Here is a 15040-nt window from a genome sequence, read left to right on the forward strand (position 1 = left end):
CAGGGAGAGGAGCCAAGCATCTTAACATGTATATCTTTGGAGACTTGGAACACTACAGCAGCCTTTCTCCACTGAATTCCCAGAGGAGAAACACTGGACCCATCTACATCACCAGACCTTCTGAGTGGAACTACATCCTTCTATGGGACCAGTGCTTCAACAGAACCACATCTGTCACTCCAAGAGGACTGCACCCACCATTTAATTGGACTGCTATCAACAACCTGACTAACAGGCTTTATTCTGACTCTGTCAATGGGTTGGTTTTCTGTTGGTTTTCTTTTTTGTACTACTGCATTTCTATTTAAATTTTCATAGTAAAGAAATGTTATTCCCATTCCCATATCTTTGCCTGAGAGCCACTTTATTTCAGGATTATAATACTTTGGAAGAGAGGGGGTGGTTTACATTTTTCCATTACCGGGGAGGTTTCTGCCTTCCTTAGCAGACACCTGTATTTTCAAACCAAGACATACATAAAGCCAATCTTTCCCCTCAGCCACTCATGTAACATAGTCTGGCTGCAGAAAGAGGCCATAATGAAGGAGCAGAAACTTCTGTCTGGAAAGGCCTCCTGACTTGTTCCACAACAGAATTAAACAGAATGACTAGGTTGGAGGAGACCTCCAAGATCCAGTCCAACCCATGCCCTAACACCACAACTAGACCATGGCACCATTTTCTCACTGTCCTGACCACTATCAGCTGTGTTTGTGTCTCAGAAGCAGCCTGGAGGCTGGAAAACAGAAGAATAAGAATATAACTGGGAGATATGCTAGCTTAGTCCAGGTATAAGAGGCCAGGCTGTACTCCCTGCTACTCTCTTAGCTGCTCCAGAGTCCAAGAAAGCAGAGATCTGATTCTAACATGTCTTTCCCTCCAGTGAGAAAGACATTGGACTGTGATATATAAATTTATAATTCGGGGGTTTCTTATGTGTATAGAAGTAAATAAAAACTGCTTACATATATCAAGCAAGCAAGGGTTGCAGCAGAAACAGCTCGGAGCCAGAGGAAAAGGACAATTTGCAAAAGAACAAAGTGAACAAGAGAAATCAAGGCCCACCCAGGTGAGATTGGGGTACTAATGACACAGTGATTTGCACCTGATATCAGACTGATCTGATTCTCCCAGACCATGCATCTCAATACTCAGTTCCTGTAACTCCCTTTCTCCCTCAGAACTTCGTTCACAAACCAAACAGAAAATATCTCCGGATCATGCATCTCAAAAACTCAGTTTCCATAAAGCCACTCAAACCCTTTCCTCCCTTCTTGGAAATCCAGTTAACAAACTTACAATAAATATGAATATGCAACAGACTCGGAGAGGAAGAACTGTGCAGCCTCAGGCTATAGAACCTGTATAAAACCCCACTCCTACAGAAGACCAACAGGTGAACTTGGGGGGTCAGGGCAGTAGAGACTGATTCACAGTTCACCCAGCTTCAACCCCGGGCTCGACGTTTTAGTCTTAACTGTGATTGTGGTTGTTCCTTCTTTTTGACAAATTTTTAATAAATTTATCATTAATAAATTTGGCTCTATTTCATTTATAACAGACAAATTAAATGTTCAAGCCAAAAAAAAAAAACCAAAGTCAGTCCTGTTGAAAAATGCTGAGGATGGATAAAGTGAAGCTTGACTTTCCAGGTTCATCTCACCTGAACTAACACTTGCTTTGGCAGAAAAGTCTAAGTATTTAGCAGCTTCAATTCTGAATGCTTTGTTTTCAGTTCTTCCACTTACACATCCCTCTAAATGACCGTCAAAAAGTCTTTCATGAACCCCTGACTTCTGGGCTCTCACCCACATACTGTTTTCATGTTTGTCGTGGCTGTTCATCAGTGTTGCCACCTCCAGTTCTACTGCTTTTTCTAACAGAGGCATCTGCCCTGAAGAAAAATCCAGCTCTTCTCACTCACTGTAGCCTCAGTACAACCCTTCGTCCTCCCTGCAATTCATAGTCAAGCTCTCTTCTTCCACCCTGAATCTATATAACATCAGTCACTGCAACTGCTTGTTGACTCTGGAAACTCTTGTTATTCAAGGCATTTAAAATGCCACTGATTTGAAAAAAAAAGATCAAATTACCACCACAACCAAAATCAACAAAATCCCCCTTAGGACTTGTAGAAAGGCAGCTGAAGAGACATTGGGAAGAGACAAGTGAGAAGCCAGTGAGTGGAAATGAGAATCAGGAAGTAAAAGGCTTTATTAAGGAAAAATCATGAAACCCTTAAGTAAAGTAATGAAAGAAACAATACACCTGTGATAAATATAACATTGGATAAAAATTCATGAAAGAGAATAAAGAATTATATGTTGTATTTGTAATACTGTAAAGATACAAAATGTAAAATAATCCAGAGATTCCTTCCTGAGTCGGGCAGTAACGATCGACAGCGACGCTTATCAACACAAAATAAAGAGCAGGACACGAGCAATCAAACCAGACAATGAGAGTGGCCCAGTCGAGATATCCATCTCCTCCGCACCCAAACTGGCCACTCCACCCTGGCAGGTGCAATCAGAGAACACTTGGAGCCATTCCGCATGTGAAAGGGTCTCTGCTCCGTCGAGATATCCATCTGCTCCCGCACCCAAACTGGACACTCCGTTCTGGGAAATGCAATCGAAGGACACTCAGAGCCTCTCACATGTGAAAGGACTCTGCTCCGCCGACCACTGACTCAGCTCAACGGATCCGGGAAGTCTATTCACCTACACATCTAGACTCTTTGTTGGACTGTGCCCATCCCGAGTTTGGCCTCAGGATACAAAAATCCTTATAAAAACCCCGAATCACAGTCCCTCCGTGTGGATTTGGGAACTTGGTACCTCTGGGTACAGACCCCTGTCCACCCGGCGCTGCGCTGATCTATTTATTGTGGCTTTTTTCTCTCGTTGCTGGTGCTTGAAATTATTTTATAATAAATCGGTTTTATATTAACCCTGTTTTGCCATTGCATTTATAACACACCGAGGGGTTCATGAGAGATCAGAAGCTGGGCTCTTCAGTAACGTATCATCATGTTTTGTACCAAGGATATTTACTTAGGCACTCCTCTCTGTTCCAGTTAATTAGCTGAATTTGTCACAACTTTGTCAGAAAAGATTCATATTTCACATACACGCTCATACTTGTCTAACCCCTTTCCCACCCCTCTCTTTTTTAAGGAAGATTAGAGTTTCATTGGAGAGTGTCCCTCTAGGACTCAGGGCTCTATGGGAATGCTGATCCTCAGCCCTTCTCTGAAGGTTTTTCTGTAGGAATCCTGTGCATCCCATGAAGCCATACACTTACAGTCCTGTAACTCAGACTCTTCTAAACCACCCTTCATCACAACATCTTAAATGGTGTGTTAAAAGAGACCTGTATCATTAATCCATTTTACAACAGGAGAGCTAAGGATTTCAGGGGAATTTATTGTCCTGTTGCCATGGCATCAGGAACAGGCTCAACATCGAGCTTCTGAGCACTCATATGACCCCATCCTAAGATTGGCTTTGATCTTCCACTCAAGACCCCACAAAGCTCACTCCTCCAGGTTTTCTACTACCTCCTGAGTCTGCCTGCTTCACCTGTGGGTGTCCTGCCTGGATACTGTTCTCCCCAGATGTAAGAAGGGAGACACATGACCATTCCAGAAGAAATTCAGTTCCCAATGCAAAAACAATCTGGAGGCTCAAGACTCCTCCTGACCGATGTACAGGGTATCTTCCTTCCTCACTGCTTTCACAACCAGCAGTTTTCATGGAGGTAGCTACCAGCTCAGAGCCTGGCATCAAAGAGAACAGTAAGGGTTGATTTGTCCCCAGCACAGTGACCTGTTCCTCACTGTGGAGGTTCTTCAGTGATAACATCTACAGTAGTTCAAGCTGCTATAGCAGTTTAGGTTTGGGGCCACACCCCCAAATACAGCTTGAGCCCTATGGAAAGGCAAGGAGTTAATAACAGAACATGCACTCTTTCACAGTGAACTTCAGATGCAAGGCAGACAGAAGGACAAGGTCAAGTAAGCTGTCTCATTCAGCTCCTCAGGGATTTGACATTAGAGCACTGGGGTATATCTATCCTATTACAATAAACTCAATGTGTGTATAAATCTTGTAAACCTGTATTTGCCGAACTAAAGTCTTAATCTGCTGAAATAAAGCCTTAATTTAATTATTTAGCTGTCCACTGTGAAGTGTCACCATGCTTTAGATTAAGTTATCAAAAGAAGGTGATCTGCACCATTTGTTAAAGGCAAATTATGCACTTCCAAAGTAAAAGCCTCTGGTAACAAGCTGATGAAGCATGCTGAATTTCTAGGTATCTGAACTAGAAAGGTGCTACTTGCATGTTATCAGGGCTTTGCAGGTAGACAACTTAATCACATGGATTAGAAAACAAATATAATGAAATGTAACACAATACATACCATAGTCACCCTGTCAGACTGGGTCAGGGAGGTCTGAATCCCTGATCCTGGGGGTATGGCAGCAGCTGTACATAAAAAGACTAACACCTTGACTGAAACCATTCATTAAAATATTTTATAATCTCTATTTGTAATACAAATGATTAAGTAGAACACAGAAGCAAATGCAAAGTAGAATGACATTAACAAAGTGCTGATGCCTTATAAGACAGAATGAATAAAAATGCAAAAGTCTGTGTATGCTCAAGTTGGGACACAGGGAGAAGAGGCAGAGAGGCCCAGGAAATGGCCATTCTTATTAATTAGTTTCTCAAAGGTTCAGCACATAAACAGCAAGTTATGGCATCAAAAATTGATGACAGAACTGTTGGGAAGGGTGGGGAGAGGAGGGAGGAGAGGGGATGTGCCTAAAGCAAAGCAGTGAAGCTGCAATATACTAGAAAAAACTGCTCTGAAGCAATTGCACACCACTAATTTGATCTCAAAATCTTAAAAAAAAAGTCTATGAAAACATAGAAGATAAAGAGGAAGATGGAACAGATTGCAGCATACATCAAAGACTGGTGTTTCCAAGCTAAGACAGCTTTTTTTCACTGATAAAGAAAGTGGTTTTCTAAATATAGGGAACATAGCCGGTTTCACCAATCTAGGCTGCAATACAGACTTGACACTGCAGCAAGGTGAGAGGCAGTCTTTTGCCACAAAAGCAAATGTCTGTCAGCAGGAATGATTCATGTCTGGGCCAGGAAGCAAGAAGAAATTGTGGCTCTGCTTCATGTAGACAAAGAATCTGTGAGAGATTTAATACAAAGCTCAACATTCAGAGTAACAGCTGATCTCTGGAGAGGAGGCTATTAGAAAGAGATGTGTGCTGAGACCTTGAGGAAAACAAGGAGAGAATCAAGAGAGCAAAGTAAACAAGATAGGAAAAAACCAGAGAAGAAACATGGGGCTTTGTCAGCATTCCAGAAAAGCCATAGGTTTTTTGTTTTGCTCTACTTTCTAAGTGCAAAGAAGTCCTTAATTCTGTACACATGAAGGAAAAGTAAGAGGAGAAAAGCTCAGATCTAGCAACCAAACCCAGAAGATCCAATGGAGATTGTGCCACAAGGATCCTAGTCTTCCTCAGGACCAAAAAACAGCTCTAAGTTTTCCTTTTTGTATCTCTTTCCTTACAAAATATAAATGAACGTTCATTGAAGTATCTACTGCTTTCTCTTTGTTTTGTGAAAAGCACATTTAGGCTACAGTTCTTAAAATCCCATCTCTTCCTAGCCTCTTCCATTACAGAGTTAGTGGGGGAGAAAAAGCCTCTTTTCCCTCCTAAAATTTGGGACAAGCGGCTCTCAAAAGTTCTCCATGATGTGCCTTGCAGGGTCAAACAGTAGTGTTCATTTTCCCTGACATGAGAACCTAGACACATTACAGGATTTTTCTCATACTTTTGAATAATATAAACTGTAATGCCTTATAAGGCAATTTTCAAAGGAGTTAAGTAACTGCTTTTTGCAGGTACTCATTAAGACTTGCTCAAATATCTGGGTACCAAAACTAAATTGGCAGCAAACTTTTTTGCCAGACTGCTTTCTAAGGAAGAGAACTTGCAAGAGAAATTAGTTTATCAGCTCTGTAAGTTTTGGCCCTAAAATTCATCAAGAGTAGGCACATACAGAAAATTCCATATACAAGCAATCTGGTTGTCTTTGCACAGCCAAGCACCTAGGATGCTTCATTTTGGAGTAAGCAGCTGTATGCAGCTAACTTCCCTGGATCATCCAGGCACAGGGTACAGCTGCTCAGTCCATGCAGTGCCATGCTTTCAAAACACAAATGAAATGAAATGGAAATGAAAAATGCAGTTATCTTCAGTTTCTTTAATATATTATTTCATCCAACAAATTCCATTTCACTGCAGAGGCAAGGGAAAGGTTTCAGAAGAAAACAAGCACACAGTGTACTTTAAGACAAAGCAAAGACTTCAAGGCCTTTGTAATAATATTAACTTAATTTTTCTCAGGAAAACAAACACAGCTGAAAAGCCAAGATTCATTTCCCTAGAATGGTTTATGTCCTGCTACTCTCTGAGAGTTGTTTCATTGTTACCCTTTCTCTTCCACCAGAAGAGAAACAACTGCGTGTTTAAGAATAAAGCTAACTGTAAGAAAACATACTGAGGAAGTACTTAGCCTCCATGGTCTAAGAACTTCTAGTGCTGACCCTGCGGGCAGGAGTGTTCGAATGGGACTTTGCAACATGCCAAGTGTGCTGGAATAGTCAAAAAGCCCGGAGTGGCCCAGTGGACATTGATACTCCGCTTCTCTCTTAATGAGAGTTTGCTGTCCATCCATATATCCTGGAGCTTATGTGAAATTCAAGGGTGTTTTACTTTTAACTGCATTTCTGTGTCTTTTTCTTCCCACCAGCAATACACAGACCAGGCCTGAGTAACAAAACATAGGAGGTTTGCTTCCACCTCCAGGGTGGCAGAAGGCACATTTCACTCCCTACTTTCCATGCATAAAGCGGAAGGCACAGAGAGAGCTGAAGGAGAAGGAAAACCATGGTTCTTCCTCCTTTGCAGCATATATTTGCTGATGACGAATATGTTTGCACAGGGCAATACCTTGAATTGTGTGCTCTGATGAAGTACCCCTGCCTGAAGCCAGGGATGTGCTCATGGAAGCAGCACAACACTTGCCACAGCCACAGCAGACATTTTCATTCCAGGTAAAGCTCAAAAATTCAGCAGTGACAGGGAAGAAGCACCCCAGACACATTCAGCTTTTTCCCCCCACTGTTGCTTGTTCTAGGTCAGACCCTGAATTTGGGCTCGGCTCCCTGTGAGAGGCAGTGTGTAAAGGTGCTTCACTTCTGAGAGTGCACAAGGAGGGCAGTGGTGTGATGTTCTGTGGGCAAAGGCCCTCTTGGCCAGTGGGGAGCCATCTGAGGAGCCACTGGTCCATGCCATCAGCCAGACATCCAATCCCACGCATCAGCTTGGGACTCATCAACAGTGTGAAGAAGGTAAAGCAGTTTGCAAGCACCATATGAAGCAACCTACAAATGGTTTAATGACAGAACTTGATTTCTCAGCAATTAACTCAATGAAAGCTCTAAGAAAAAGCAAACACAATGAAAATAATAATATTATTTTGAAGTGAATTCTGGGCTTTTTTTTATGCTGTGCTCAGCTGAACATTATGTGGCAGAGCTATGGATGTTAAAATTAGAGCTGAAAAGAAAAATGCCAAATAGATGAGCTGGTGAGGAATTTGTAACTAAAATGTTTAGCTCACATAAACTAGCAATGATCGATTTATTCCTAAAAGGATTTGATTGGTATAATCTTTCTTTAAGGGTCTCAAAAAAGCATTAAGCTTAGCAGAATATGATCTAAACCAGCTCCAGCCAGCATGATAAGGCAAATTTTGAAAGTTACCTTGGAAATCCTGAGGGGACTATCCCTTTAAGGTGGAAGATGCCTGCAAAAATTTCACAGCTCAATTAATTTTGTGATGTACTTTGTCAGGGTGTTTCGTCCTGGATTGGTGCATGCAGGGTCCAAGCTTGCAGTGCACAGGATGCTTACCTATAAATCGTATTATTCTTCGAAGCAGTGGGTTCAGATAACAGCACTCTCCAGTCAAAATAGTTTTCTCTTGAATAATGAGGGTTTCTCGGGTTGACTTTATGAAATACATGGATATCTCACCAATAAAAATCTGCCAAGGAAAGAGAAAGAAACAGAATGTTAAAAATTACATGAGCAAGCACTAAAACATGGGTGACTAGTTCCACCCCACAGACAGTGCTACACAGACCTGTGTTTTGTGGACACTGCACTTGCACTGTGGGGCTCAGCATGACTGACACACACCCAGCTCCCACCCTGGAGGGTGCAATCAGTGGTGCAGAGACCCAGAGAAGGTGACTTCACTCATGGAGTGGATTGTGATGGTGCACCTCTCCTTCCTCCCCTAGCTTCATTGAGTTGAGAAATTCACCTCAAGCCTTGGCCTAGATGAGCTGCACCTGGACTAAGCCCCTGTTGAGCATATCAGAAACGCTGTCTGTTCCCAGGAACTCTGCCATCCAACTAGCACTTGTTTTTTTACCAACAGCGTTGGAAACTTATTTTTCTTGTCTGCATAATAACCCAAGTGAGATAATATTTTTGTTGTTGAACTTTCAAAAAGAAGCTACCAACTTGAATTGTGCCCTGGGTGGAAGATTACCATAACTTAAGTCCATTCTCTTGTGACCCTCTAAACAAGGGTCCGAAGTGAGACCCTTCTTGAGCCCTCAGTTCCCAGAAGGGGGTAGTGAGTATGTCTCAAACACTGATAGCTGGATGGCCATGGAGCCAGCCAAGGACTGTTGGCAATAACAGACCAGAAATGTTTGTAATAACCAAGGATTGTTGCTATTAAAACGCTGTGAGAAAGAACAGTATTTGACTAATGTTCTATTGTCAAAAATGATGTCTCCAAAGAACCACTGATCATGATGTTAGCTGTGCTTATGTGTTACATATTTGTGTATGATCTGAACATTCATGCTTTCTATAAATGTCATAGCTGCTTCCCATAGGAGTAGGATCATTATTACTTAAGCACTTAGAACTAATTTAATTCTGTTGCACTGAGGCCTATCTGCACTCACTAAAGGTGGACAGAATTTAATCACAGGCTTTAGAGGCATTGACAGTCCACACACAGCAGGAACTTCTGAAGATATTACCTATCATATTCTGTCAGCAGGCTTTAGAAAGGGAAACTGGGGCTCTTTTAGAAAGACAGAGTTTTTAATTAAAGTATTTAAAATTAAAAAAAAAACCCAAAACACCTGAAGTGGAAGAAATTATCTTTAATGTGGAGCACTAAAAAATCATTAATTTAATACATTATTACAGGACATACACAAGAGAAATCCATAGTGTTAGGGAACAGTCAGAGAGATGCATAAAAAAAGTGTTTGTATATACACCACACACACAGTATAGTTAGTATAAATGTCAAGGAAGTCACCTTAGTTCACTCTGACTGCTGGAATGGTGTGTTATTTCAAGGGCAAAACTTTATCCTTATTATGTCAGATGAGCATCCTTACTGATTATTGACATTCAAGCCAAGTGTGCTCAACCTCTTTATAATTCTGCCCACCGATGGCAAGAGATGTGAAGCTGTAAAATGCATGTTGATAATGGCATCTGGAGGGGAGCTGATGAATGGGAGCTGCACTGAAATATTGCCTTTATCCCATTTCACTCCATCTGATCTTAACAGAATTGGCAAGCAGTTCAATAAGCTCAGCTCACTAACGATGGGGCTGAGAATTAAGAAAAAGACAATCTGCACTAAAGCAGTTTTGAAGTGACACTCTGTTTCAAACTGTTTATTACTTGAATTATTGCAATGTTCAGAAGTTTGAATTACTGCTTTGGCTTTCTGTCTGCCCAGGGTTGTACATACACACTGAGAGACAATTCACACCCTGAGGGAATTCTACTCTATGAACACAGGGGCTACTCAACTTTAAAATATCCTAAAATTTTGTAAAAATGAGAGACTTAGGTATAAAATATACTAATAGTCCTCCTGTAACAATACATCCATCTTTAAAGTTCCTTTACATCAGAAGTTAACAGAGTATTTTCCTGCTTCAATTCCCATCTTTGTTTCTATAAATCCAGCTGTCTGGGATACTCCTAAAAACTCCCATGTGCATAGATTAGTTTCACTTAGATTTAGGAGTAAATTTTGCCAGGCTGTAAATATGTTCAATTCCATTTCATTGATTTAAGAAGAATTATTCAAGATTTCCTACAGCATAACAGTTCAAAATTTTATTTTTAAAAATGAATACTGCCTTCGGTTTAATGCAGAGTTTAGGTATATGACAATAAAACTGTGTTTGTGTGGCAATACAAAGTGATTGAACATAATTGCACCATTCTCGTTATGTCACCGTGGCACTGTTGAAATTTGTTTTCCTATATGCTTAATACAGGCTCTCTAGAAAGTCAGCCTTGCTGTTTCCTAAAACTTCAATGGGCAATTGGACACCTGATTCTGAAAGCTAATCTGTCTGTATGCAGTTGAATGTGGTCTGAATAGCTCTCAAAGAACTTGTTTTTTTTCTCCCAGGCATTTCTGAAATCAAGTAATTCCACTGATTCTCATGATTTAAACCCTGATGATACTGCATGAGTAGGGTCCACATCCAGCCAAGCTGTCCAGCTGGCCTCCCAGAATCAATCACTGGCACTACTGAATACCTCAGCTCCTGCCAAAACAGAATCAGCACTCCAGGAATGGTTACAAGTCAGTTCTGTAGCGGATATCTAAATATAGACTCTGTATCAAAGTATGGGTGGAAAAATAAAACAGCGAACAAACCGCTTTTGTTTCTGTTTGGGAAAAAAATGCGAGTTTAATGAACTTCTGTATCATACTGGCTTAATTAGACTGTAGAAATGTCAGGAGAATTGCTTCTAGATTGAAAGCATAAGTGATGTGCAGTCTGGCATGTGCAGGTAATAGGGAAACAAAGGTAGTGCCCTGGATGTGTTTTTGTTCTTGGTTTCCTGAATGCAGTTGCAGCTCATCTACACTGAGGACTTATTGCTTGAGTACTCTTGTTCACATTTCATTTCTTATTACTAGCAGGTAAAAATACAAGGATGACCCAAAGCACCAGTATGAATTAGAAGTACCTACCCAGCACTCATTTTTCCTCTGCTGATTTCAGCCTCCCCAGTGAGAAAACTTCCTCAATTTTCCCTGCCTTCATATTATTGGCAGTGTCATCAAATATTGGCCTCTCAGTGTTCAGCTCTCAAAGCCCTCTACTGCACACGCTCTACTTATTTCCTGGCTCATCCTGGCCCAGCAGATGATAAAATTATCTGTCCATTTTCCTCTTCAACAGTCTTTTATCCATGACAGTCCTTTAGCTGACATTTTCAGACAGTGAAATGTCTCATCTTCCCCTTTCAAGTTCTCAGCACAGCATAGCACCTGATACTCCCTGCACTCCTGTACAGATTACCAACAGTTTGTAAATTTAATTATCAATTTAATCAACAAAATAATGGAACTATTGCTTTTAAAGGGACACGGAATCTTTTTTCCTATAGCACTTTCTGATAAGCTCACACAAAGGATCATTTTCACAACTTTGTTCCAAGAAAAAAAACTAAAATTATGTAAACATCAAGAAGACCTGTTTCTGTGAGGATAAACTAAAATAAACTATTCAGGAATGCATCTGTGGTACAACCAAGAGGAGGTTGCAGAACAGTGGCATCCTGGAGCTGCCCTCCAGTGGCAATTGTGCAGTGGGGTGAGGAGCTGACTTGAAGGGTTGTATTAAATTTAGAAGAGTAATTATTTATGGTGCTGACAGCCATGGATGAGCCCAGCTTTTAAACCCCTTTGTTCCTTTTATCAGTTCTTCTCATTCAGGACATTGGCCTTGTACCTCAGTTCAAATGCTGTAGCAAAGCTGAGGACTGCATCCCTGCTTCATTCCCCTGCCATGCTTTTGCTTACTTCTCCAGTAGCCAAAATATTTCTCCTTAGTCATGTTAGCCATACTCCTGTGCATGTGGAATGCCACAATCTACTCCTGTGGTCCAGTCACGCTCTCCCAGTCTCACCTCTGTTTTCTTCCCTTTGAATACTACAGATTCACTGCAACTTAAGCTGCTCACCTCATTTCCCCAGTGGGATCTGCCTGGACTGCCTCCTCACTGTCCCACTGCTGCTGGCAGAGGCTGCACCTCGTTGGAAAATATCCTAATTGTAATTTCTTTTTATTTTATAATTTTAGTCAGCTTCCACAGAATCACAGAATGAACTACGTTGGATAAGGCCTTTGATATTATGAGGTCCAACATATATACGCCTTTGTTATGGATGCTAGCTGTGAAGCAGAGAGCATAGTGCCTGTGGAAATTACAGGCCACATAGCTTTCTCAGTCTTGCCTGAGAAAGTGGCCTGGGAAATCATGAGGAGGAATTAAAACAATCCTCAGAGACAGAAAACAGCCTTGCAGGTGCTGTTTGTCTGTTCCTTGTTTTCTTGCAAGAGAAAGTCGAGGGGTGGTGTACCCCACTGACCAATGATGGTGATGTGTTAGTTTACTAACCAGTAAGAGTTTTCTCTTTTCTGTACTTTTCACTTATCAGTCTATAAAAAAGACCTGAAGTAATAAACCGAGGGGAAAAATTCTCCAGTTCGACTCCACAAGCGAGTCTGTGTCGTTCTTTCGCCATTCCCAACAGAGTGACACTTTGTCCTGGAGGGAAGGGAATTAAGAGTTTCTTTCCAGGGCATCAGTTCCACCAGGTGAAGGCCTGATGAGCTTAAGATCTCAACAGACTGGGAATAGCCCAGAAGATACACAAAGGGTATCAGCCATCAGCTGATTAGTCAAGGGCTACTAATGGACTATCAACTTCAAACAATGCCCCTGGTCTGGGACAGGAGAGAGAGGAATGAGGACCTAATTAGCAACAGAAGTGAACGTATCTGTAAGCAATAGGAAACCAAATGCCAAGAACTACTTAACTTGGAACCAATGAACATTAAACCAATGAATATCTATGGGTTTTGAATGTATAAAGTTTGTGAAAAATACATGTGTCATGGAATGATTTTCTCTGCACACCCGGGCTACCTTGAGGATGAAATTATTTCTGTTGCACATCCTGGCCAGAACAATATCCTGGCCAGAAATAAAGTAATGCCTTGATTCTCTAACACTAAAAATGTTGTTGGAGGGTTTATGTTTTCCCCACAGTTTTGGTGACACTCACAGTCCTCCTGCCTCCCCTTCACTCAGTCACTCAGTCACTCAGTTACTCAGTCAGTCAGTCAGCCACTCACTCACTCACTCACTCACTCACTCACTCACTCACTCACTCACTCACTCACTCGTGACAAATGAGAAAACACTATTTTTATAATTTTTTCACACTTCCAATGAACACTGGGGTTGTGTGGAAGTTCCCACCATTTTAATTGCAGCTGCAATTCCACACAGATAGAGAAGGAGGAGCACCAGCCAAGGGAGAGATGCAGGATGCACCACTGTGCCCACAGTTTGGGGCTGCCTCAAGTCTGTCTCTCTGTGAAACTTCCTTCTGTTGCTTTTCTTGAAATAGTACAAGTGATGTAATTTTCTGTCACAGCAAAACAATGGAGTTCCTACATTAGGGAGAATTATGCAAAGTGCAAGACACAACCTGGTTTTCCTAGGTATTGAGTTAATATTATACTGATTTCTGTCAGCTTTTAAATACTTCAATTTGTTTACTCTAACAGCACCCTTGTGACGAAGTCAGTCCTTTTTAACACCACATTCTCCACTGAAACCTCACCCAGGGACATGATATAACACACAAATCTCTGCAGCAAACAAAACTGAATTTAGATCTCGGGACATCATTGCTCACAGTTCTGGGCAGGTTTCAGCAAACATTTTCCAAATTCTGTGCAAGGATGCATGTGGCTGCATTTTTAATGTCACAAATAGAAAGAACCAAATTAATCAAGTCTCCAGCATTCAAACAGCAGCCAAGGGGAGGAGTGGATATGAGGAAGGCACTGGCTGTGAGACAAGATGCGTGCAGAGTGCTCAAAAACAGAATAGGAGCAGATGAGGGTTCTCAACCTCAATCAGCCAGTTTCAGCATGACTCCACACACTCTCCCTGGGAGAAGCAGGATGCTTCACCAAAAGGTGACCTTTGCAAAATGTTCCAGAGGGTATTTCATCAGCTCTGGCTAGAGCTGGGCCAAAAGCAGTTCTGCCCTTCTGCACTGCATTGTCTCTGAGGTTTTTATCAGAACAGCTGCAGTCAGGAGAGGGATGTTCTTCAGGCTCTACATGGGAGCTCATGTCTTCACCGATGGAGATCCCACAGCCTCCACTTCCATGTTCGCCTACCCTCATTGTTAAAGTTTGTCTAATTTTTAATCCATTTCATCTTTTGAAGCTGGTGTCCCTTGCAAGGTTGCCTCTCATGATCTGTACAGTCTATTTCCCCCTTCTCCACAGTCCCCACTAAGAACATGGCTTATATTGACTTTTACATACTGCTGTGAGTTCCTTAATTCCTTAGATCTCCCTCACATTTAGCCTTAGCCCCTGAGGAATATTGATCTGCCATCCTATCTGCTACCCTCAGGACCCAGTATTGACACTGTGAAACTGAGACACATGGTCAAACCCAGGTGGCAAACACTTAGAAACATTTATATTGAGAAAAGGCACCTTAGAAGGCAAGGGGTGGCTGAGGTCTGCCTCCACACCCTCCCCAGGACACAGGATTTCTGCTGTGATCCACAGACGGGGCTCTGACCCAAGCCTGCCCGGGCAGGCAGAGGTTTTCCCTCATAAGATCACTATCATTGCTATTCCTGAGGACGTGGGACCAGCTGAGAGTCCCCTCAGACAGTCTCTTGTCTTTGCCACCACACCCTGGACAGGTGTTTTCAGCCCCAAGGAATCAATACTGTACTTTGCAAAACTATACAAGGCAATGAAACTCTCTTCAGCTGAATGTTGCAATGCCAGCTCACTTTTAATTTTTCTTCAAGGGTACAA

General features: G+C 41.8%; 1 protein-coding gene across 1 annotated transcript in view; it reads right to left on the reverse strand.

Annotated features, from left to right (window-relative positions):
* PLPPR1 (phospholipid phosphatase related 1) overlaps positions 1–15040 on the reverse strand; it is a 195178-nt gene that overhangs the window by 17405 nt on the left and 162733 nt on the right. The window contains exon 4 of the mRNA XM_058826070.1: positions 8016–8148. Within this exon, the coding sequence (XP_058682053.1) occupies positions 8016–8148 (133 nt within the window). The remainder of the gene's footprint in view (positions 1–8015; positions 8149–15040) is intronic.

This window comes from Poecile atricapillus, chromosome Z (genome assembly GCF_030490865.1).
Source record: "Poecile atricapillus isolate bPoeAtr1 chromosome Z, bPoeAtr1.hap1, whole genome shotgun sequence".
In the NCBI taxonomy this organism is placed as follows: domain Eukaryota; kingdom Metazoa; phylum Chordata; class Aves; order Passeriformes; family Paridae; genus Poecile; species Poecile atricapillus.